Source organism: Leptopilina boulardi, unplaced genomic scaffold (assembly GCF_019393585.1).
Source record: "Leptopilina boulardi isolate dan_hultmark-lab unplaced genomic scaffold, ZJU_Lbou_2.1 LbouV2_155, whole genome shotgun sequence".
NCBI classification, from domain to species: Eukaryota; Metazoa; Arthropoda; class Insecta; order Hymenoptera; family Figitidae; genus Leptopilina; species Leptopilina boulardi.
In genome coordinates this window covers 517,828-541,651 of record NW_026137702.1, presented here as the reverse complement: position 1 = coordinate 541,651, position 23,824 = coordinate 517,828, and the positions used below count along the sequence as shown (strand labels likewise).

General features: G+C 20.7%; 4 protein-coding genes and 1 long non-coding RNA gene across 9 annotated transcripts; 2 read left to right on the top strand and 3 right to left on the bottom strand.

The window, feature by feature from the left end:
• The first annotated feature begins 917 nt into the window (after window positions 1–917).
• LOC127276865 (regucalcin-like) lies at window positions 918–5,527 on the top strand. The gene is made up of 6 exons (XM_051297558.1): window positions 918–1,084; window positions 2,030–2,187; window positions 3,028–3,237; window positions 4,674–4,886; window positions 4,976–5,088; window positions 5,181–5,527. Exons 1-6 carry the CDS (start codon window positions 1,026–1,028, stop codon window positions 5,424–5,426), a joined length of 999 nt encoding a protein of 332 aa, XP_051153515.1. The 5' UTR covers window positions 918–1,025; the 3' UTR covers window positions 5,427–5,527.
• On the bottom strand, window positions 3,078–4,667 carry LOC127276867 (uncharacterized). Its single transcript, XR_007842269.1, has 2 exons — window positions 3,651–4,667; window positions 3,078–3,283 (listed from the first exon to the last, which is right to left on the bottom strand). It is a non-coding gene; the product is annotated as an uncharacterized LOC127276867 (long non-coding RNA).
• A 292-nt stretch (window positions 5,528–5,819) lies between the features above and the next one.
• On the bottom strand, window positions 5,820–8,479 carry LOC127276866 (mitochondrial import inner membrane translocase subunit Tim13-B-like). The gene is made up of 3 exons (XM_051297559.1): window positions 8,212–8,479; window positions 8,054–8,122; window positions 5,820–5,973 (listed from the first exon to the last, which is right to left on the bottom strand). Exons 1-3 carry the CDS (start codon window positions 8,314–8,316, stop codon window positions 5,875–5,877), a joined length of 273 nt encoding a protein of 90 aa, XP_051153516.1. The 5' UTR covers window positions 8,317–8,479; the 3' UTR covers window positions 5,820–5,874.
• Window positions 8,480–8,649: 170 nt separating this feature from the next.
• LOC127276864 (glycoprotein-N-acetylgalactosamine 3-beta-galactosyltransferase 1) lies at window positions 8,650–14,403 on the top strand. Of its 3 annotated transcripts, XM_051297555.1 has the most exons (7): window positions 8,650–8,894; window positions 10,741–10,915; window positions 11,545–11,583; window positions 12,013–12,182; window positions 12,429–12,636; window positions 12,741–12,879; window positions 13,372–14,403. In XM_051297555.1, the coding sequence occupies exons 2-7, from the start codon at window positions 10,885–10,887 to the stop codon at window positions 13,919–13,921; spliced, it is 1,137 nt and encodes a 378-aa protein (XP_051153512.1). In that variant the 5' UTR covers window positions 8,650–8,894; window positions 10,741–10,884; the 3' UTR covers window positions 13,922–14,403. The 3 variants fall into 3 exon arrangements, with proteins under 3 accessions (XP_051153512.1, XP_051153514.1, XP_051153513.1); XM_051297557.1 differs by lacking the exon at window positions 11,545–11,583; XM_051297556.1 differs by lacking the exons at window positions 8,650–8,894; window positions 10,741–10,915 and adding an exon at window positions 11,324–11,442.
• A 310-nt stretch (window positions 14,404–14,713) lies between these two features.
• LOC127276863 (4-hydroxyphenylpyruvate dioxygenase) lies at window positions 14,714–23,123 on the bottom strand. Of its 3 annotated transcripts, XM_051297552.1 has the most exons (14): window positions 22,739–23,123; window positions 22,198–22,301; window positions 21,444–21,494; window positions 18,826–18,852; window positions 18,351–18,413; window positions 17,946–18,050; window positions 17,063–17,188; window positions 16,806–16,895; window positions 16,559–16,662; window positions 16,306–16,383; window positions 15,549–15,783; window positions 15,362–15,484; window positions 15,069–15,185; window positions 14,714–14,998 (listed from the first exon to the last, which is right to left on the bottom strand). In XM_051297552.1, exons 1-14 carry the CDS (start codon window positions 23,046–23,048, stop codon window positions 14,924–14,926), a joined length of 1,608 nt encoding a protein of 535 aa, XP_051153509.1. In that variant the 5' UTR covers window positions 23,049–23,123; the 3' UTR covers window positions 14,714–14,923. The 3 variants fall into 3 exon arrangements, with proteins under 3 accessions (XP_051153509.1, XP_051153510.1, XP_051153511.1); XM_051297553.1 differs by lacking the exon at window positions 21,444–21,494; XM_051297554.1 differs by lacking the exons at window positions 21,444–21,494; window positions 22,198–22,301; window positions 22,739–23,123 and adding an exon at window positions 19,467–19,867.
• Between the last annotated feature and the right edge of the window lie 701 nt (window positions 23,124–23,824).

Sequence of the window (23,824 nt, the reverse complement as noted above, 5' to 3'; positions counted from 1 at the left end):
TAATACAGTTTTTCAACAATTCAGGAAAATAAAAAGTTTTTTAATTAAAAATACTCATAAATTCTATTATTGTCTATAATTTGTAAAAAAAAAATTTCATTAATTCAAAATAAAAGTTTCAATATAGAAAATCTTCTAAAATTCAATTATTTCTAAAAATTTTAAATCAAACTCTTTCAAATTCAAATATTTTTAAAAATTTTAATTAAAAATATCGATTAAAATTTTTATAATTTAAAAAAAAAATAATAATAAATAAAAAGATTGAATTTAAATTTGGATTACTTCATGTAATAAAAATAAAAATAATTAATTTTTCTTGTTATAAATTAGTTAAAATTTACTAATCATTAAAAAAAGAATTTTTCTTCACTAATACATTAATAAAATTTAACTAATTCATAGCAAGTCATGTCGCTGTTTCAAATTAGTTAAAATTTTCCCTAATTCGGATTTAGATAGTTAATTTTTAATCGTAACAAAAATAATCAGGGGTGAAAGAAATTTTTTTTGTAATTAAAAAAAAAAATTATCATCCTTTAAATTTTTATTTTTTTTTAAATCCCAGACTTTATGTAAAATTTCCTTATAATGAATGACTACTATAAATAATCTAATTAAAAATATTTTATCTTGAATGACAGTAGGTGAGATGAATCTAACAAAAGTCTTGGATCAGTTTAGCTATCAATATGTAAACATGAACTAAATTATAAATGAATGATGGTTGAGCCAAAATACAAATATAATTATTACCAATTTTTTCCTTATGTATATTATGTTAAAATTAAAAGAAAAAAAGAAAGTAAATAAATTTTGTTCGTCCAATAAACACCAAAATAATAACAATATACTCAAAATAATTTATTTGTTATAAAAATGTACATGAAAAAAAAATAATAAAGAGTGCCTGCAATGAGTTATAAAAAGCAAGCTTATCATAATTTTTTTTTAGTCTGTTTCTTTAATCTGCTATTATCATACTCTTGACTATATACATACGCTATACATAAATATAAAGCGAGATGAAAATTTACTTAAGTTGCATTTTCAGTTTAATCTTTCCGTTAATAGTATCATGCAAGTAAGTATGGTACAGTTTTATATTATTTACATTATTAAAATTTTTGTTAAAATTTGTATACATTTTTAAAGTATTAAAAATATTGAATTCGTTTTTTTCTATTTTTAATTTATATTTATTTAATTATTTTTTTTATAATAATATATATTTTGCATCAAGCTTAAATTTTACACGAATTTTCATATTTTGATTTAATATTCGATAGAATTTCTTTCCAAATGAATTTTTTAACAGAATTTTTAGACAGGGAATTTAAAATTGAAAGAATTTTTATTTTACAAAATTTCTCTTTACGTAACTTTAAAAAAAAAATTCCAATTAGGCCGAATTTCAATTCCTCTTTCTTATTTAACACGAATTTTATGTGATACGAATTTTTTTAAATGCCAGAATTTTAAATTCACCGAATCTTAAATTATACGAATTTCAATTTGCACCAATTTTTATTTGTTAGAATTCTTAAAACGCCGAATTTTAATTTGTCCGAAATTGCAAATTGCCGAAAAAACAATCGACCCGAATTTAAAAATTTACGAATCACTATTTTTTTTAAATTTCTGATTCGGCAATTTTAAAAATTGCAATTTCGGACAAATGAAAATTCGTCGTTTTAATAATTCTATTAAATAAAAATTTAGGTAAATTAAAATTCGGACAATTGAAGATATTGAATCGAAAATTCTGGCACTTAAAAAATTCAAATCACTCAAATTAGAATTTTGCTAAATTAAAATTGGGACTAATTGGAATTTTTTTTTTTAAAGTTACGTAAAGAGAAATTTTGTAAAATAAAAATTCAGTACCCAAAAATTGTGGTAATTAAAAATTCGTTTAATGAAAAATTCAGTCAAATGTTAAATAGAAAAATGAAAATTCTGTAAAAAATAAATGTAACTTATAAAATTTTTAAAAATTAAAAATCTTATATAAAATTTTGTTTTTTAGAATGTCTGTAAAAATCAAACGGATAGTAGAAGCCACGGGGTTATCAGAAGGACCTCATTGGGATGAACGTAGTCAAATGCTTTTTTACGTTGATATTTATGCAAACAAAATATACAGATACAATCCAGAAAATTCGAAAGTCACCTGGGCATATATTGGTATATCTGATTATTAACAAAAAATTTTTTTTTAAAAATAAAATAAAATAACAGAAGCATGTTTTTTCTTTTTGATACGCTGGATCCAAATCAAAAATTTAGTTTTATCACTTCAAGTTTTTTTGATAAATTAATAATTTTCGTCAAAAAAAAAAAAAAAAAAAAATCTATGTGAAAATTTATTAATATTCTCCAAATTCTATTGGAATTTTTGTCTTTTCGAATTAAAAATTATCGAATTTTTGTCAGAATTTTATAAAGTAGTTTTTATAATGAGTCGAATTTCTATTCCAACTAAATTCTGATTTAATAGAATTTCTATTTAATTTAAATATTGTATAGAAAATTTTCTAATACATTGGATTTTCAAAAAATATAAATTCCATTTAACAAAATTTATATTCAGCAAAATTTTCATAAACAAAATTTTTTTCCCGTTCATTCTGAACAATTCCGTTTCTTTCCGAAACTGAATTTCAATTATTTTGATTCCTGAAATTTTATTCCGAACCAATCTTGCAAAGATTCATTTGGAATTAAATTTCAGAATTTTTTTTTATGGAGATAGACATTTAAGAAAAAAACTGTTACAAATTTCAGAATACCTCGGAATAATATTTATCAAATTCGAAACTTTTGTCAGGAATAGATTTTTTGGGGAAAATTATATTTTTTTAAAAAAAAAGTTGATGTGATGAAGAAAATATATAGGATTCGAATTCCCAAATAAGATGATCCTTAATAAGTTCTGTTAATAATTTGAAAAAATTTTTGTCATACAATTTCTTCTTTTATAATATTATTTAAATGAATAATATAAAAAATAATTACCAATTTCAGCGCATGGTCCAGTGGGATCCGTAGTTCCAGTTGAGGATAAACCAAATACATTTGTGGCTGGTTGCAGTAAGGATATTATTCTTGTCACGTGGGACGGTGAAAATAATTGTACAGACACTCCAATTAGAAAGTTGGCGACAGCATTAAAACACAGTCAGGGCACACGATTCAATGATGGAAAAGTTGATCCAATGGGAAGATTTTGGACTGGTAAAAATTTCATCTTTATTATTATTTTTGCTTCTTAGATCCCTTTCTGCAGAAATAAATAATAATTTAATTATAAAAATCCCAAAATCACGTGGTAAAATTTATATTAATGGTGTTCTGCAATGACTTTTTTTTTTAAAAAAAAAGCCGTCTTCATTTTTATAAAAAGAATTTTTTACGCCAATCGGACAATTATTGCAAAAAATCCGAAAAAATAACATCTTGAATTTTTTTTTACTTTTATTTCTTGAGCGGTAATAAAAATTCAAATGTTTATATTTCTTTTTCGAATTTTACGAAAAAAATTCTTATTAAAATTAAATAAGGGAATTGGTGACCATTTTTAAATTTGAAACACCGTTAAAAAAAATTTAGATTGAGTTTATTACATTAGATAAATTAAATCAACTTACATTTAGACGACCAAATAAATCTCCACTCAAGATCTCTTTGATAAATCGATGAAAAAAATCGATAAAATAATCGTTCTCTCATTATTATTCTCCTTTGAAAACATTTTAATAATTGGTCGTTCTATCCAAAAGTGATTATGCATCGATCCTTTGCATTTTTGTCAAATATTTCAAAAACACGCACCCGTCGTTTTTATTTATTTAACAAACATATAATTATTTTTTACAGAATTTCTCTTTACCCAACTTTTAAATTTAAAAGAATTCCACAATTAAACCGAATTTTAATTTATCAAAATTCTCATTCGACAGAATTTTATGTGATTCGAATATTTTATTTGCCAGAATTTCCAATTCTCCAATTTTCTTTTAAACGACTTGTTAATTGTTAAAATTCGTAAAACGCCGAATTTTTATTTATCAAAAATTGCAAATACTCGCAAAAAGATATGGGCACGATTTTTAAAATTGACGAATCAGAAATTTAAAAAAATATTGATTCGTAAATTTTTAAATTCGGATCAAATTTTGTCGATTGTTTTTTCGGCAATTTGCAATTTCGGACAAATGAAAATTCGGAATTTAAGAGAATTCTATTAAATAAAAATTGGTGCAAATTAAAATTCGGATAATTTAAGATTTGGTTTAAATCGAAAATTCTGACAATAAAAAAATTCGAATCACATAAAATTCTATTAAATTAGAATTTTGCTAAATTGAAATTCGGACTAATTGGAATTTTTTTTTTAAAAAAGTTACGTAAAGAGAAATTATGTAAATTAAAAATTCTTTCAATTTCACATTCCCTACCTAAAAATTCTGCTAAAAAAATTCGTTTGGAAAGAAATTCCATCGAATGTTAAATCAAAAAATGAAAATTCGTGTAAAAAAATTGATAAAATTTTTTAAAATGGAAATTTTAACTTACGATTTTTTTTTACTTATTTTTTTTCATGCGCCCCTTTATGTTATTTAGATATTTTTGGATTTGACAAAAAAAAAAAAGATCGTTTTTAATTACAGGAACATACACTGAAAGAGGACAAGAATTATTTTTACCTAATGAAGGAGAATTATATAGTTTAGATTCTAATAAAATTTTGACAACCCGAGTCAAATCAGTTTCCATCAGTAATGGTCTCGCTTGGAGTTTAGATAATAAAATTTTATATTACATTGATTCACCGACGCAAAAAATTGCCGAATATGACTACGATCTGCAAACAGGTTCTATTGGTAAATAAAATTTTTTTAAAATAAATAATAACTATCATAATAGAAAAATATAAATATAAAAAATTAATTATTTATAAAACACTTTTTAGATAACAAAAGAATAGCTTTTGATCTAGTAGAAAATAATCTCCCTGGAATTCCTGATGGAATGACAATTGATTCTGATGGCAATTTATGGATAGCTTTATTTGAAGGAGCTCAAGTAAGAAATTAATTGTTTCAAATAATTTTTTTTTCTCGCATAATTATTATGCGTCTCTTATTTAAAAATTGTATGCAATTTTTTTTTTATAGGTAATTCAAATTAATCCAAGAACTAGAAAATTATTAAGATCCATAAAATTGCCAGCAAAAAGAGTAACAAGCGTTGTTTTTGGTGGTACTTCATTAGATATTTTATATGTCACTACTGCCGGTTATGGTTTTTCTATTCAAAATGAACAAACGCCTACAGATGATATTCAAGGAGGATCAATTTATGAAATTAAAGGCACTGGTGCTAGAGGTGTTGCAGCTAATCTTTATAAGATTAATAAATAAAAATATTCAACAATTTTTTGATAATAAAAAAAGTGCTACAAACTAATAAATAATTATTTTTTTAAGTTTTTTTTAATTGAAATAAAAGAATAAAATAAAAATTCTGTATAATTATTCTTTTTGCTGATACGAAATATTTTTTTTTTTCATTATTGTATTGTAAATAAATTTTTTTCTCGATTATAAAATGAATTGAAAATATAAAAATTAATTCACTTTTCTTTAAGCTACGTTTCGGTGTTTTTTATTTGCTTAAAAAGAAAAGTGAAAGTTTCAACTCTTTCTATAATCGAGAAAAAATGTATTTACCTTTGTTTTTTGTGGTTGATGCTAAAAAAAAAAAATGTTTTCCATGTGTAAATATTATAAAAGAAAATTCTTAAAGTCCCATAATTATAAAGACTAAAGTTTATTTAACATTACCATTTATTTAAACAATAATTTCTATTTACATTCGTTCACGTTCCTTTTGTAATCGTCGCGAATACGTAGATCCTACAACTGAGAGGGTATCTAAATATCTGTCCAAACACATAGCAAGGCATTTCTGTAATCAAAATATTCTAATAATTTTTCACATTAAAATATTGATATTAGGGAGTTTAAAAAATATTTTAGGGAAAATAGGGGACTGAAAATTTAAAAATAGGGAACTTTTAGGGTACTATAAAAATTACATAAATAAAAATAAATGTTAAATAATTAATTAAATTTAATTAGTTAATAAATATTTTATTTTAAACAACTAATGTTACTAGATATTAAATTTAATATATTAATTCCTCAATAAGAATATTACCCATAAAAATTTATTTCGAATATTTCAGAATCGAACTAAGTAAGTTCTAAAAAATATTCTTAAAGTTCAATTTAAAAAATTTTTTAAAGTCGTATTTAATAATTAAGTTTTACAGATTTTTAAAAATTCTTTTTTTTTAAATAATTAAATTACAAACGATTTTAAATTAGAAATAAATTTTTTACAAATTAAAATTGCTGTAGTTTTTTTTTCTAATTTCTGACAACAATTCAATTTTAGAATTTATATTTGAAACTTTTTTAAATAATTGAATTTCAAAATATTTTGTTAAATTTCAGACAATAATTAAATTTGACAAAATTGAATTTAGATGAAAGTAGATGGAATTTTTTTGGAAATAATTTAATTTTAAAAAGTTTTAAATTGAATTGGAATTTAAGACTGATAAAAATTTTTTTATAAATAATTTAATTTATGTCAGATTTGAACTAAAATCAATGAAAATTGAATTTTTGTCCATTTTTTTACTAATTCGCAATGAAATTTTTGAAAATTAAATTTTCAGTTAAATTAAATTAAATTTTTTATAAGTAATTTAATTTTTAATAAATTTAAATTGAAATTATAGATAGGATTGAATTTTAAAAAAAAAATAAGTTTTCGACAAATTACAATTCAAATTTTTTGTTAAAAAAAACGAAAAAAAGAGTTTAAAAAAATTTTTTTACACCATTGTAGAAAGCGAAAATTAAGCGTTTTTTGAGATTTATTTTTTGTGTAAAGTAAGAAGGTATTTAGTAATTAAAAAAAAAGAAAATATTTATAATTTTTTTATGTTATTAAAGTAAAATTTAATTATTATTTATCTAATTAATTTTGAAAATATGATTTTTGATATTTTCTTCTAAATATATAAAAGAATATATTCAGAAAGTTTCTTTTATTCTTATTCTTATTTAAAATTGCTTAAATCATCGAAAAAAATTTTTAATTCATTTATGCAGACTTGCAAAATTTTAAACAGTAGATGTTTCTGTGTTTTAATTTACACTTTATAAAGAAAGTTGTCCGTGCAAAATTTTAAAATAAAACATCAATAGAAATTTAAATTCATTAAACTTTAAATGAATTGAAAAATTGAAGTTTGGATAAAAGAAATTTACATAAATTGAAGCTTAGATTCTTTCAATTTAAAATGATTAAATAACTATTAAAATTAGAACCATTTGAATTTAAAATTGTATAAAAATTACGAAACTGAAGTAGCCAAAGTTTATGATAAACGATTTTTAAAGAAATAATTTTTTTAAATGAAAAATTTTATAATTTTTTACCTAAATTATATATTTTTTTTAAAAATAATTTGTCAATTAATAAAAACTACAAGAAATATTTTTTAGGCAAAAAATTATAGAATTTTTCATTTTAAAAAATTATTTCTTTAAAAATCATTTATCATAAACGTTGCGTACATCAGCTTCGTAAAATTTGGATAAATTAAAATTAGAAAATATGAAAATTTCCTTTAATTAATTTATATATACTTTAATTTCAAATAAATTGAAATTTTAATTAATTGAAATTTGAATTAATCAGTGTTTGAATAGATTAAAAATAAAAGTTCAGATCTTTTGAAATTTAGTAATTAAAAATTAATTAATTTTACTTTAGATCGTGTAAAATTTTGATAAATTAGAAACGATTGAAATCTTTAATATAAAATTTTACAAATAAAAATGAAGATTTATTGAAATTTAAATTGTGTAAATTGTATGATCCACGTTATAAATTACATAAAAAAAATATATATTTACAATTTTTGTATAATTTAAAAAATATAGGTTATGTTTATAAATCATGTGTTTACCTGTTCGGAACTATCAAGTGCAGTACCAGGTTTTGGTATACATTTGTGAAAACACTTTTTTGTCACATTCTAAAAAGAAAGGTTATTTTATTTTTAATTACAATTAAAAGAAAAAAAAAATATTAAATTTGAAAAACAATTTTTTTTTTAAATTTTACCATAAGAAGTTCATTTATACTAGCAACAGCAATTTCTTGTTTTACTTGATCAATAATCGCATCTTTTTGAGCACTGGTTAAAGTTCCTGGTTGACTTACTTCCATTTTTTGTTTGTTTGTTAATTTATTAAAATTTCAATTAATTTTATCAAATCAAATATCAAAGAAATTTATTGAATTATTATATACAATTCGGAAAAAATTAAATAAAAACTCGTACGAGCATGCATTAGCAGAAGAAAAAATTTAAACTTCCTACCATGAAATGAATAAAAAGAAAGTCAAACTCAATGTCATTGAGTGGAATATCCAAAATGTGACGGCAAAAAAGAAAAAATTTACACCTTTTGTCGTGTGAATTAATGTCAGTTCACTCGATAATTTTAGAGTCAGTGTGACTGCACCTTTATTTCAATCATATGTTATCTTCTGCTTCGTGCTTCCATTGTAAGCTTGGCCGCCCTGGGCCTGATATCCGATACAGTAAAAAGAAAATAAAATGTAGAAATATTATTATCATAAATGCGATAATAATGTATTATAGAAAATTCAAATAGTTGAAATGTACAAGCTTATAAATAATCAGTTTAATTTTTTATATAGAATTTTCTAAAATAAAAAAACCAATTTAAATAATATACAATACAGTAGTTACATTTTTTGTAACAATTATCTTTATCATGGTACGTATTATATTACATTTTTAATAAAAAAAAAAAAATTATAATGCAACACATTAATTATTATCATGACACGCCATTATTATCGAAATTTTTTTTTTGTCACAGAATTTGTATTATACACATATTGTTTATATAATAAATAATATTAGAAATTACAACTATTTTTTTTTTGTAAAAAATATATTTTTTTTTATCTTTAAGAAAAATAATTGAATATTATTAAATTCTTAATAAAATAAAATTTTTCTAAAAGTAAATTTTAAAATTATTTTTCGATTTTTTAATTATACATTGTGAAGATATATATTAAAAAAAAGAATTCAATTTATACTTACATAATAAATAATTATTTTCCGTTTACAAGCAATTCATATATGTTTGAGATGTTTTCATTTATTGTTTTTTTTTTTTAAACAAACATACGATTTTATTTCCTAAAATTTTTGCCATTATGTGCATTTTTAAAATATGTTAAAAATTAAAAATCAAACATGAAATTTATTATATTATTAATTAATATTTATTATTATTATTATATATTATACGTTTTGTATATGCGCTTATTTTTTTTGCACTATTTTAGATTTAAAATTATTCTACATTATTGAAATTAAAAAAAAAAAAGAATTGAACTGTTTTGGAAATTATAAAAAAAAGGAATTTAAAAAAAATTGTTAGTAAAAAATAATAAAAAATTGTGGAAAATCAAATAATAATTGTTAAATAATTTAAAATTTAAATCATAGAAAAAGCTATGTACAGTTTTGCATATAAACAATAGAAATTTTAATTTTTTCTTGCACGAATCGATAGTGTATGTCCATTTTACTCAGATATGAGTTTTTTTTTTTTTTTTTTTTTTAAATATATTATAAGTTACGAGGACTTGATGCAAACGCGTTTCGTTGAATATCTTCGTTCGACTTCAAATTTAGATAGTGTCTTTCTTAATCCTTACGGTAGATAATATTAAGGTCAGAAAAACTTTTTATAAATCCGTTTAAAGCTACAAATATTGAAGTTAATTCAAATTATTTGTTTTAGAGTAATATTTAAAAAAAAAAAATCAATTTTATTTTATTAGTAAAAATAATTTCAATTATTTGACTGAGTAATTGAAGATATTTTTAATTAATTAATGCAAAATTTAAAGATAAATTAAAATATTTAAATGAATAATAAAAGTTGATTTCAATTATTTGACTGAATATTTAAAGATATCTCTAATTTATTTTTATTAAATATTTGAAGATACATTTAAATATTTAAAGGTAATTTAAATTATTTAATTAAATATTTGAAGATCATATAAATTATTTGTTAAAAAATTAATTTCAATCATTTTATTTGATTATTTTGAAATGATTTCCAATTTAATTGAATATAAATTAATAATTTTGAAAATTTTAGAATTAAAAATTCTTTTAAATATTTCACTCAACAATATTCCATGAATTAATCTTAAAAATCATTTAAAGTTGTTAAAAATGGAATATTTTTTGAATATCGTAAAATGTTTGTCGAAAATTTAAATTTGATTAATTTTTATAAATCAGACTTGAAAACCTTTAAAAGAAAAAAGAAAGTGGACAATTTTTTTTTTGCAAATCTTTTTTTATTGAAGTCAATCTAAGAAATATTAATTTAATAAAAATATATCTACAAATAATTCTTAATAAAAAATTAATTAAATTAATTATTTACATGATGTAATATGTAGTAATAATTAATAAAAAATATTTAATAATAATAATAATAAATAATAATTAAATATTTATCAAGAATTAAAAATATTAATTTAGTATTTGAATTTAAATAATTTAATTGCGAAATTAATTGATTTTAGGTGAGCAAACAAAATGACAAAATCACTTCAGTGAATTTTAAATTAATTCTATAGTACAATACGAAAAAATTTCGGAAAAATGCCAGAATAAAGGAAAATTTATAGTGTATATTGATTTTTTGGTAAATATTTGTTTATTTCATCATGGTTCAGCATAGACTGCCAGGAATTAATGGTAAGATAAGAAAAAAAATTTTGTTTTTAAATTAAACTATAAAAGCTACTTTTCTGAGAAAAGAAAATTTTCTTTTTATTTTTATAAATTATTTAATATTATTTACTAATGCCATATTAGCACAATATTTATTTATTTATTTGTATTTATTTACTGCAGTTTTAAAATAAATCAACGCTTGTTACAATTGAACAAAATTTTATTAATAAAATTATAATTTTAATATTTAATTATAGAGTAAAGAAATTACAATTATTCAATTACAACGAAAATTATCAAAAAAAAAGAGTTACAATAATTAAATTTATAAAAAATCATTTGATAATATACATCGTACTTTCTGCTAATAGCTAAATTATTTTATCTAATCGTTTCATGTCTTATCTTTATTTCAATGAAATTTTTCAGTTTCCGAGTAAAACTTTAGTCGTGTTTGAAACGTTAAAAACATTGTTTTCTTTCTTTAATGTCCTTAAATAGAGATTATCATTTATATTTTCGTTACTTTTGTTCATGACATTTTAAAAGTTTGTTTCCTTTTTACCAATGTTTTATAAGTTTTATTCAACTAAATATAGGCATTTTTTTTTTCATCTAGTATATAATTTTAACCTGAATTTTTTTTTCAGTGTTTCAAAACTGCAATTTTATTTCCAAACTTGACATTGGTATTAAATAAGTAAAAAATAATAATAATAAAATACGACGCTCCGCGATAAAAGAATGTTTTTTATTTTTGGAGTGAAAATATACAAAAAGGATAAATTTTTTATACACACCATTGATGTTTAAGACTTTATTACATACAAAATATTCAATAAAATCTTTTTTTGGTTTTGTTAAACTATCACTAAATATGACCTAAACTTTTTGGGAGCTAAGGTGCGTTTTGTCGCGGAGCGTCACATAAAAAATATCTCTTTTTTGTTAAAACCGTTTTTTGTTTTAATAATTATATAATATTTTTTATTATAAATTAAAAAATTCAAAATGTTCAATTTACATAAATAGCTTATTATAAATAAATAAATATATATATATAATTTTTTTCCGATAATTTTCAAATTTTAACTGAAAAAAGAAAATTATTTCTAAAGGTAGAGGTGGACAACGTTTCATTCTAACTCTCATCGTAGGAACGGTTTTTGGTTTTTTATCAGCATGTCTTCTCATCACAGCCACTCAAGACATATCACATCTATTTAATTGGCTGCCTCGTGGTCCAGCATCCAACAATGGACATCAATTTCCGGATGTTGACTTACAAGTAAATTTTTTATTATAAATTTTTTTATTTTTTAAATTAACTGAACATTTTTTAAACGTAAGAAAAATATTTTTTTTTATTATTATTTTAGTTAAAAATAAATTTGTATTAACATTTATATAAAAAAAATTTTCATTTTTGTCAATTATTGTAAAAACAATAAGTTTGTAAATTTTAATTTTTCTTCATTTTCATATTGGACAATAAAGAATTTTTGAAGAAATAAGATTAATTATTTTATTTTAGATGGAACCAGATACGGATATTAAATTTCATGAGAAAGATGAAATTTTTCATAGAAATGAAGATAAGGTAGCACAAGAGTTAGCAAAGAAAGTTCGTATTCTCTGTTGGATAATGACTGGACCAAAGAATCATCAAACTAAAGCTAAACATGTGAAAGCCACATGGGGAAAGCGATGTAATGTTCTTCTTTTTATGAGTTCAGAAAAAGGTAATTTAAACAAAAAATTATTTCATTTTGTTTAAAATAAATTTTTTTGCGGCAATAATTATTTTATATTAATATTATAAAATTTGGATCTAAATAATTTTTAGACGACAGTTTACCTGCAATAGCATTACCTGTTAAAGAAGGAAGGAATAATCTTTGGGGCAAAACAAAAGAAGCATTCAAATATTCTTATGAGCATTATAAAGATAATATTGACTGGTTCATCAAGGCTGATGATGACACGTAAGTATTTTTTCAATTTTCAAATGAAAATTTGTCTAAAAAATAATTATTTCTAATGAAATTCTTTAAAATAAAAATTCTAATTAATTATTATTATAGAATTCCACAATGTCAATTTTACATAGAAAATTTAGGAGTGATTGTATTTTAGAAGAGTTCGAGTTAAAATTTTGAAAAATAATAATTGAATATCAGGAGATTATTAATTGAAACTTTAATTTTGAATTGTTGAAAATTTTTTTAAAAACTTTAGACTTTAAATCATGTAATTTAAGAATTTATTTTAAATTATTGAAAATAATTGATTTTGTAAACAATTCAAGTTAATATATAAATTATATTAATTGTATTTATTATATTATTTATTCAATAATAAATAAATTCAAATATTTTTGTGTCAATTCTGTAAAATTGTTTAAAATTATAATTAATAATTTTAATGGAATAATGATGCGCGGCATTAATTATTAATTGTAATTTAATTGTTTTCAGATATGTAATAGTAGAAAATTTACGATACATGTTATCGTCGTATAGTTCAGCGTCTCCATTGTATTTTGGATGTAGATTTAAGCCATACGTGAAACAAGGTTATATGAGCGGTGGTGCGGGTTATGTACTTAGTAAAGAGGCTGTTAGAAAATTTGTCGTTGAAGGATTACCCAATAAAACAAAATGTCGCGAGGATAATGGCGGAGCTGAAGATGTTGAAATGGGTAAATGTTTAGAAAATATAAATGTAGTTGCAATGGATTCACGTGATCCATTGGGTCGTGGAAGATTTTTTCCATTTATACCCGAACAACATTTAATATCAAGTCAACGTGATTCAAACTTTTGGTATTGGAACTATATTTATTATGATACTGAAAATGGTTTAAATTGTTGTTCCGATAGTGCCATATCATTTCACTATGTGTCGCCGAATATGATGTATGTTCTTGAATATTTAATTTATCATTTGAGACCATATGGAATAACTCATAGTATCGATGAAATTCCAACAAATAAATCAGTTTCTTTAAGTAATAATAATAACTAGTCTCTCGGCTAAGTCAACTTATTTTCTATATATAATTGTCAAGTGCAAAACAACAATGTAATATAATATAATGTCATTCCTTGTTATTAATTCCAGTTTTATATGTAAAAAAAAACGATTTTTCAATTATATTTCATATTAATAGGAATTAATAGCGAACAACACTTTGCGCGCAATTACATTAAGATTATTTGTAATAGCAGACTGAAGTGATGCAAAAATGCTAGTCAGTTGCTAATTTATAAAATTTTTAATAATAATTAATCTATGACCTATAATGTAAATAAGTAAACGTTTAAAAAAAAAAAATTATGTAAATTTATATACCAAAAATTTGTAATATGTTCCACGGTATCAAAATCTTATATATAATTTTAGATGCAATAAGAAATAGTAATTATCCACTAAGTGATATAAAACATCTTATGTTTAAAGTTACCTCAGTTAATAAAAAAAAAAAATTATTGACGAAAGATTAAAAATTTTTTGTAAAATTATTATTAAATTAAAAATGTATTTTTTTCAGAATTTTATTTTTAAAAAAAGAAAATTTAATTTCTTCCAACAATTGTTTAGCAAATTTTATTGTCAATCAAACTATAATTATAATTTTTCTAAAATACAAATTCTTTTTATTTTTCAATTTTAAAATTGAATTTCTTTCACTTTAATATAATAATCGAGACTTTTCGTTAGGATTTATCTGCATTCTGTTTCCTTTTTTTTTTTTTAATTTTAAAGATTTAGAAAAACAAATTTTTTTCCGTAAGTTATCAAGAAATTAAAAGTAACAAATTTTTAAATAACTTTTTTATTTTCATCAGTTATTAAAAAAAAAGACATTTAACATTTTTATGTACAAGTATTTATAATAAATTTGTAATCTTTTTATTTAGTTCTTGTGAATTATTATTTTTTTTTACACTTAATAATATTTTTTTTTGTCATTTATTCAGTAAAATTTAAACAAAAAAAATTTTTTTTGCGCGTGATGTTTGAAAATTATAAATTTCCCCGTTTTTCTTGCTCCAATTCAATAGCTTCAAATAATGCTTGGAAATTTCCAGCTCCAAAACCCTGGCGAAGAAGAATATAAAAAATGACGAAAAGTTCTTATTTAATTGAAATATTAAATTTCACTACTTACATTGTGATTGTGTCGTTGTATAACTTCTATAAATAAAGTTGGTCTATCCTGCATATTTTTTGTGAAAATTTGTAATAAATATCCATTTTCGTCATAGTCAACTAAAATTTTTAATTTCTGTAAAATGAAGAAAAAAAATATACTTATTAAATTTATTATTTATATAAAATTTTCTATATTTTTTTCTGTAATTTTGTTTTCTCTGTTTTCTTAATTTTGTTATAAATTTGAACGTTCTATTGAATTGTAGAAAATTTTTTATTTAAATTTTAGTTTTTTTTTTTTTTTATTACCTGCAAAATATTCAAATCTTCTGCTATTTTTGTAGAAGAATCTTGTAGACGTGTCCTCAACAAATCATAATATGTATCGGGAACAGTAAGAAATTCCATTCCTCTTTTGCGTAAATTTACAATCTAGTAAAATATTTGTTTTTTAGAATATTTTTTTTTATATTTTAATTTGTAATTTTTTACTTACTGCAGTAACAATATCACTCGTGTTAAGAGCAATATGTTGAACTCCTGGACCACCATAATATTCGACATATTCTTGAATTTGTGAACGTTTTAAACCAGGTGCTGGTTCATTAATTGGTAATTTGACAGTTTCTTCCCAATTTGTCATGACAATAGAACGTAATGCTGAATATTCAGTGTGTAATTGAGAATCATCAACAGACCAAAATCTATGAAATTGTAAACATTTTTCGTACCTATGAAAAAAAAGCAACAAAAACATTGAATAAATGTTCAAAAAAAAAGTAAAAGAAGAAAAAATTCCAAGTTCAGAAAAAATTACAATTTTTCTAAATTCAAAACAAAAAAAAAAACTAAGTATTTTCCAAGTACAAAAAAATAAAAAAAATTTCTTAATTTACAAAAACTAAATTAACGTTTCTCAACGTTTTTTCTAATTATTTTTTCTTCAAATATTTTTATTTGGTATTAAACTAAGTCGAAAAAAGTCAGAAAAAGTCATATAATCCGAGGCCTGAATTTATCAAATTTTATGAATTTATATTTTGTAATTTTATATTTATTAAGATGCATTTTAAATTGGGAAAGAAAATTTAAAGAAAAAATGGTCTTTTTTTTGAAGAAAAATGCATTAAAAAAATTAGTTAATACAACTTGTTTTTGTAAAATCGATACAACTATAAATAAATATATAATTATATTTTTTTTTATCTTAGAAAAATTTTCATTTTATTTTTTAATGATTAAATTTTACATACCAATCAGCAACAGGTTCCATGCCCTTATCAGGTTGATTTCCAACAATATGATCTATGAATTTCAAATTGATTGGTGGTCTACAAAAAAAATAACGATTCTTTTATATTCAATTTTCTCCATTTTGAAAATTAAAAATTAAAAAAAAGTACTATTTTTTAAAATAAAGTGTTACATCGACTAAAAAATAATAAACTAATTGATTCTGTTTTAAAATATTTTATTATAAAATATAAATAAATTGTTAAAACTCACAATAATTCTGCTATTTCATCCTTGGCTGTTTCTTCTCTGTATCCAGGTAAAAAGAATCCATTATAATTTGTTCTATCAATGAATGTATGCAGAGTGTCTCCATACTTAATTTTTAAAAAAGAAAAATCTTCATTAATATTTTAGCCAAAAAAAAAAATTGTGTGAAAAATTAAAATTTTAAATCGACTATAATTATTATGAAATATTGAAAAAGGAAATTTAAAAAATTTAAATTTAATATACATACAACTTGAATAGTTGCAAGCAATACTGTTCCATATTCGTCAGTTTCTTCGGTAATGTCTTGTACAATTTTTGCTCCCTTTTCTTTTGCGATCTATAAAATAAAATATATATGTAGAATAATTTAATAATTATTTAATTTAATTTAATAATTATTATGTAAATATTTTTTGTAAAAATTTCAAAATATTTTTGCAATGCCAGAAAAATAAAAATTGAATGCATATACATATATATTCATATTGAAATTTAAATGCTTACCCTTATAATTGAGTGAATATCCTCTACTCTGAAAGCAACATCTCGGACCCCATCGCCGTGCTGAGAATGATGTATTGCCATTTCCTCATGGTCTGGTTCGTAAGGGGATTCAAATACAAATATAATCTATAACAACAAAATAAAAAATTCATTTTAGATACAAAATTTAAAACAACAGTCAAAATTTGATTTTTCTTAACAATTTTTTTAAAAAAATATAAAAAGTTGTGTTCTGAAGAAATTTCAAATATTTCGTCCAAAAAATTAAGCTTATCGAAATGTTAAAAAAAAATTAAATTACAGTTATTTTATACGTATGATTTGTAACAGATTCTCTAGTTAATTGAATTTTGATTTAACGCAAATTTTATACAGCAGAATTTATAGTAATCCGAATTTTTACTTAACAGAATATATTTATTTAAATGAATTTAATGAAACTTTATTTAATCTTTATTTAATTTTGTTTTGAAATTTACCATGAAAATTCGTCGAAATTTCTAAAAAAAAAAAAAAATTTATTAATAATTACAAAAAGTTTTAATTTAAATATTGAAAGCAATGAGAAATTTTTTCTGGTGTGTGTTATTCATTCAGCAAAATCTTATTTTTAATGTATTATTATTTTGAAAAAATATATATACTTTTGAGTTGTATTAAATAAAAATTCAGTTTATTTAAAAAATATTTTGGTCTATTTCAATAAATTGGATGAAGAAAAAAATTTAAGTATTTTGAAAATAATAACAAATTTAAAAAAAATATATATATATATTTTTCGAATTTACGCAATTATTAAAAATTGTTTATTTTAAAAAAAAAAATATTTAAATTTCTAAAGCAAATTTTAAAAACAAGTTAAACTAGTAAAAAAAAAACGTACGTCATTTTGTCTTATTGCGTGGGCTGCCGTACTCCTCGATCCTGTCTCCAAACCCCGATAAGCCAATGGTTGGAAACCAAGTCTGGTGCAATAGAAGCTCGAGGCCTAAAAAAAAATTAAATTTTCTTTTTTATATAGAAAAAAGCATTAATATTCTTCTTTATATTTTATGTAAAAAATTGAAAAAAAAACAATATCAGGCCTCGGATCGACTTTAAGGCGCAAAAAAAGTCGTTTTAGTCGATTTACATTAAAAAAAATAGTCGATTTCTTTATTGTTACAAAATTTAATTAGTTAATAAGTATTTTACTTTAAATATCTAATGTTATTAGATATTAAAAATCCATTTTATTAATTATTACAGTGATGTAGAATAAAAAAAATTATTTAATATATTTACTTACTTGTAAGGCATTTCCAACCCAGAATTTGATATGATCAAAGCAGACAAATTTTCCACCTTCAGGCTAAAATATTTATAAAAAATTTTTTTTTAATACAAAAAACACGCACTTATAAAAAATATTTTAAAAAAATAATAAATTATTTAAAAAAAACTACATGTAAATAATTTGATCTTAATTTTCTTTGTATTTAAAAAAAATTCTAATAATTTTAAATAAATTTAGAATCTTGTCCGGTTTATTATGAAATACATAAATAAAATTATTTTCAAATAATAAAAAAAAAAGAATGTTGTAAATTTATATTTCATTGTCGTTTAAAGCCATGTAAAAAAAATACCTAAATAAAAATGGAAAAGGAGTGTAAAAAAAATATTATAAAAAAAGAATCTTGGTCGAAATATTTATTCAATAATAATGAATGACTTTTATTATTTTCTAATGTAAAAATGAATATACAAAATATAAATAATACCTTTGGTCCTTTATCGGTGTATGTAGTCTGAAAAAGAAATGAAAAATCGTTATTTGATATAAATATTATATAAATTATAATGGAATTGAAAATTTAATTATGTTAATGGTTCAATAAAAAAAATTAATTTTTTTTAATATAAGTTATTATACAAAATATAAACAAAAATTATAAAAACTATTTCGAAAGAAACAGAAATCTAGAATTAAAATCGTAAAACAATAAATTTATTTTCTATATAAAAAATAATTAATTTATAGTTTTCAAATTTTCTATTTTGATCACTTGAAAAATAATTATTATGTTTGAAATAAATATTATTTTTTAAAATACAATTTTTTGGTTATTTTAAATAAAATTTATTTAACTTAAATAAATATTTAGTTAAAAATAGTTAATAATTTAATACATTTTTCCATCGAATAAAAGAATTTTGGTTGAATGAACCAGATTTTTAATTTAGCCAAACAAAAATTTGGTTCTTTCATTATCAATTCATTTGCTTAATTCAATAAAAAATATGATTGATGCAAATAAACATTTTTCTAAATGAGATATAATAAATATAAGAATAATAAATATAATATTATTTAATAATATTAAAAAATGTTCGATTTTTTTTGGTGTGTTTTATATCTCACCATTTTTTTTTGTATTTAATTCCGATTAAAAAAAAAAAATTAAAAAATAATTCTTAATTTCTTTTATTAAAAATGAATTTCTCTCGTTGATGTTGACTTTAATGCAAACAAAATATAATTGTTTTTGTCTAGAAATTGGATGTTCTTTAAATAAGAGGCACATCAAAAATATCTCTATTCTGATTGGTCAATGTTGGAGGTTTGTTTATCTGAATTCCATTTGACTATGATAAATAAATTAATTATAACGCAATAATAAACCTGTAATACCGGTTCAATGAAGAGAAAACCACGACATAAACGAATGATATTTACGTGATATAAAGTTTCTGGAGGCTCGTCTCTTAAGTTATTCCAAAAGAATGCAGAATACATAAACACAGCATATACAGGGTGATTTTTTATGTTCCTGACACCCTAAAAATTTATTTTAATCTCATTTTTTTCATTTTTTAAATAAAAAAAAAGTGGAATAAAAAAATAAAAATTTTAGGGGGTCTGGAACATAAAAATCACCCTGTATATATTTATTTTCAAAAATCGACAGAATTTAACTGTTAAGGAAATTTCCTTTCAATTTTGCGATTAAAAAACCTTTTATTTTTATTTCTATTAAACTTTCTATTTCTATTTATTTTTTGATAATAAACTTATATAATTTCATAGATAAAAAATTAGTAATAAATAAAAACAGTATTACTAAATAACGTGTAATTATTTTTTAACTGTAAATTAAAAAAAGAACAGGATTTTGAACAACGTTTTAGTATTTTTATATTCATTTAACTTGCAAAAATATTTCTACTTTTTAAATTCATTAAACATTTTCTCCAAATGTCCTAATTTAAATTTATATCTAATTTTCCGTTGATTGAAATTTATGTATGATATGCTAATATTTTTTATAGCTTACACGTTGAAAGTTAATGAATACAGAAAATATTTTTGTTTACGTTTTCTTTAATTGAACAAGAAAAACAAAATTTACGCAAATTTTTAAATATTCATACTTTGATTTTTAATTGAGCTGCCGGATCAAAGAAGGGCACATAATCCATTTAAATTACATTAGTTATGTGCCCTTCTTTGATCCGACAGCTCAATTATAAGATCAAAAAAAAATAAATAAACGAAATAAATATTATTTCATAAAAAATTGATATTATATTTAATAAATTTATACAATTTTTTCAAATAATTTTGTTTTAAATAAACCTCAATATAGATTTTTTGTAACTTTTCAAAAAATAAAATATTAAATATTTAAAATTTTTTAAAAATAATTGATTTAAAAATTTTAATTAATAAAATAAGAATTTTAGAGACTAAATAATTTCAGAAAAAAAAGAAATTGGCTCCTAATACATTAATTGTGATGGATTAAAATTTCACTGATCACTGCACTTAAAATTCAATTACGAAAAATTAATTTACTTATCTTTGGAAAATTATGTAAATAATAATTTATATGATATAAATTATTTTCTAATGTTAAATAAACCTGAAAAACATAAGAGATTATTTTACATTAATTTTTTTTAAAAATTAAAATCTTTACATTTTTGGATGAATAATTGAACATTGAAATTTTTACGATATTTATCAATAAAAATTAACAATGATTTAAATTAATTATTAAAAATTAAATTAATTGAACAAATTATTTAATCGAAAAAATTCGTTAAATTGAAATTTAAATGAATTCATTTTTGAGTCGATTAAAAATTAAATTGATTGATATTTTAATTATAATAATTAAAATAGAAATTTATTCAAATTTTATTTGATTAAATTTAAAGTTATAATTAAAATTAAAAGTAAATTGGAATTTTTATTTCAATTAAAAAATTTTGAAAAATTTAATTTTAATTAATTTAGATTACATAGGATGAAATGATTGGTTATTTTTTAATTATTTTAGATTATTTTTGATAAAATTGAAGATTGGATTGAAATATAAATAATTTTTAAACGTACTCTTTTACTGTAAAGGTGATCACCATCGTGTAAGATAATTATTTCCTTTCCCTATAACAGAGGGAATAATTAATAATTAAAAAGGTGAATTATTTTCCAAAAATATGTGCCAAATAAATGACAAAAACGTATAAAAATAAAAAAATAACTAATTTGCATCTACTAAAATTTGTCTTTATTGAAATTTAAATTGAATTCATTAAAGATTAGAAATTTCTTTAAATTCAATTTAGAAATCTATCAAAATTTCTATCAATAATTTTGTATCAATACAAAAAAATGAAATTCAAATCGATTAGAATTTAATAGATTAAAATTTTCATAAATTAAAGCATAGATTTTTTCAATTTAAGGTTGTTTAAAATTAAAATTAATTGAACTGATTTTGTAATTTTGATAAATTAAATTTAAAAAATATTTAAAAAAATTTTTACCTATAAAAATTAGGATTTATTAAAATTTTAATAGATCGATTAAATTTAAGACTAATTAGAACCAATGAATTTTTGTTGATGAATAAGAAATGTTAATTACAATTTCCATAACTTAAAATAGACATAGATTATATGAATTCAATGTTGATTCAATTCAGTGTGAATTGTAATTCAGATGGTGTAAAATTTTTAAAAGGATTTAATTGAAGTACGATTAAAATTGCAATCAATAAATGTTTTAAAATTCTATGATTCCTGATTTACTTTAATTATAAAAAAGTAAATAAATAATAATTTAAATTGGAGACAATTCAACAAACCTTTTTTTTAGTTTTTTTAGATATCTTTTTTTTAGTTTTAAGATCAAGATCCTTACATGGAACCCAATCTGGATTTTCAATATCGGCTAATTCAGCTGGACGTCCTAAACAAAATTATTTATTTCAAATAATATTCGAAATATTGAAATTTTTATCTAAATTTATAATTTAACTTTAGTTTTTACTATATACATACTAATTTAAATATTTTAATACAGTAAAATATTAAGTACAAATAAAAAATTTGATAAAATAAAAAATTGTTTATTTAAATTGAAAAAATAAATATTAAAAATTTTCTTTTATAATTCCGATATAAAATTGATTTATTAATATATTTTTATAATTATACAATTAAAAATATATTTATCCTCTCTAACATAACCTCAAATTTATAAACAATGGTTTTATATAATACTTTTATAAAAAAAAATTAGCGAATTTACATTGTTATTAGTAAATATTATTTAGAGGTTATGTATCGGAAAGTGATACATTTATAGGTCATTTTTTACGTTTTTTTAATAATATGTATTTTTACCTGTTATAAAATGTCTTGAGCATACTCGATACGATTTAAGCTGTGAATCACTCAATTCACCACGTTTTATTACTTCTATCCATTTTTCCTGTCTGAGTTTTGACAATTGAATATATTGTTCTGCAGTTTGACTAAAAAAATCACTAACTCTATATTTTTGCTTTAGATAAACTGCTCTGTATTTTCTATTATTTTCACTGATTACAGCTGGAATTCTATAAAATGACACTTTTTTATCAGGGTTATAACCTCGCTGTCGACATCCAACAATACAACAAAATAAAACCATATTTATTATTATAAATATCATTAATGAACTAATTATTAATAACTGCCATTAATAATTTAGCCGGTTTGTTTGCTCTCCAGTAAATGGCCATATAAATGTCTAACGTTTACGTCACCTCGGTCGGTAAAGTCACAGAAAGTAATTAATAATACCAACGTGGGCCTCAAAAAAAATAATAACAAAAAATCAGTACTAATATCAGTACTTTTTTTATTGGTTATGGCGTCATTAAAAATGAAAGCGATATTCTTGAAAACAAAAATTAGTGATGATGCTGTTAATATGTCATCATTAAAAATGATAGCGATATTCTTGAAAACATATTTACTGCAAAAAATTATTTAATTAATTTTGACATAAAATGGAATATTTTTTTTAAACAAAGCAATAAAATTAATTGGATATTTCTTTTTATTACTTAAAATCATTTTACATTTTCCATTATATTACAGAAATTAAATTCAATATTCGTATAATATACATATACATATAAGTGAAATGAAGTGCGCATAAAAATTATTGGCCATGGCATATCGATTATAAGTACAGGATATAAGATTTTGGCACTTTTTTTTTTAAAGATACATTATTTTTTATTCTTTTAATTAGTGAATAAAGGCAGACTATTTTTTTACAAAAGAAGTATAAATAATGTATATATATATATATAAGAACGATTTTAATATATAAAATTCTATTAATAATATATAGGTTTATATAAAGTGATCACATACAGCCTAATTAATTAAAGAAGCTAAATTTTAAATATTATTATACAAATATATATATAGCTATGG

Excerpts from the sequence above, each read along its gene's own strand:
- LOC127276866 (XM_051297559.1), bottom strand. The coding sequence starts at position 8,316 with ATGGAAGTAAGTCAACCAGGAACTTTAACCAGTGCTCAAAAAGATGCG. Across the intron at positions 8,123-8,211 it reads GTATAAATGAACTTCTTATG|AATGTGACAAAAAAGTGTTT; the intron begins GTAAAATTTAAA and ends CTTTCTTTTTAG. Across the intron at positions 5,974-8,053 it reads CACTTGATAGTTCCGAACAG|AAATGCCTTGCTATGTGTTT; the intron begins GTAAACACATGA and ends TTTTGATTACAG.
- LOC127276864 (XM_051297555.1), top strand. The coding sequence starts at position 10,885 with ATGGTTCAGCATAGACTGCCAGGAATTAATG. Across the intron at positions 12,183-12,428 it reads TTCCGGATGTTGACTTACAA|ATGGAACCAGATACGGATAT; the intron begins GTAAATTTTTTA and ends ATTTTATTTTAG. Across the intron at positions 12,637-12,740 it reads TTTTATGAGTTCAGAAAAAG|ACGACAGTTTACCTGCAATA; the intron begins GTAATTTAAACA and ends AATAATTTTTAG.
- LOC127276863 (XM_051297552.1), bottom strand. The coding sequence starts at position 23,048 with ATGATATTTATAATAATAAATATGGTTTTATTTTGTTGTATTGTTGGA. Across the intron at positions 15,784-16,305 it reads ATGGAACCTGTTGCTGATTG|GTACGAAAAATGTTTACAAT; the intron begins GTATGTAAAATT and ends TTTTTTTCATAG. Across the intron at positions 14,999-15,068 it reads TACAACGACACAATCACAAT|GGTTTTGGAGCTGGAAATTT; the intron begins GTAAGTAGTGAA and ends CTTCTTCGCCAG.
- LOC127276865 (XM_051297558.1), top strand. The coding sequence starts at position 1,026 with ATGAAAATTTACTTAAGTTGCATTTTCAGTTTAATCTTTCCGTTAATA. Across the intron at positions 2,188-3,027 it reads AGTCACCTGGGCATATATTG|CGCATGGTCCAGTGGGATCC; the intron begins GTATATCTGATT and ends TACCAATTTCAG. Across the intron at positions 3,238-4,673 it reads AATGGGAAGATTTTGGACTG|GAACATACACTGAAAGAGGA; the intron begins GTAAAAATTTCA and ends TTTTAATTACAG.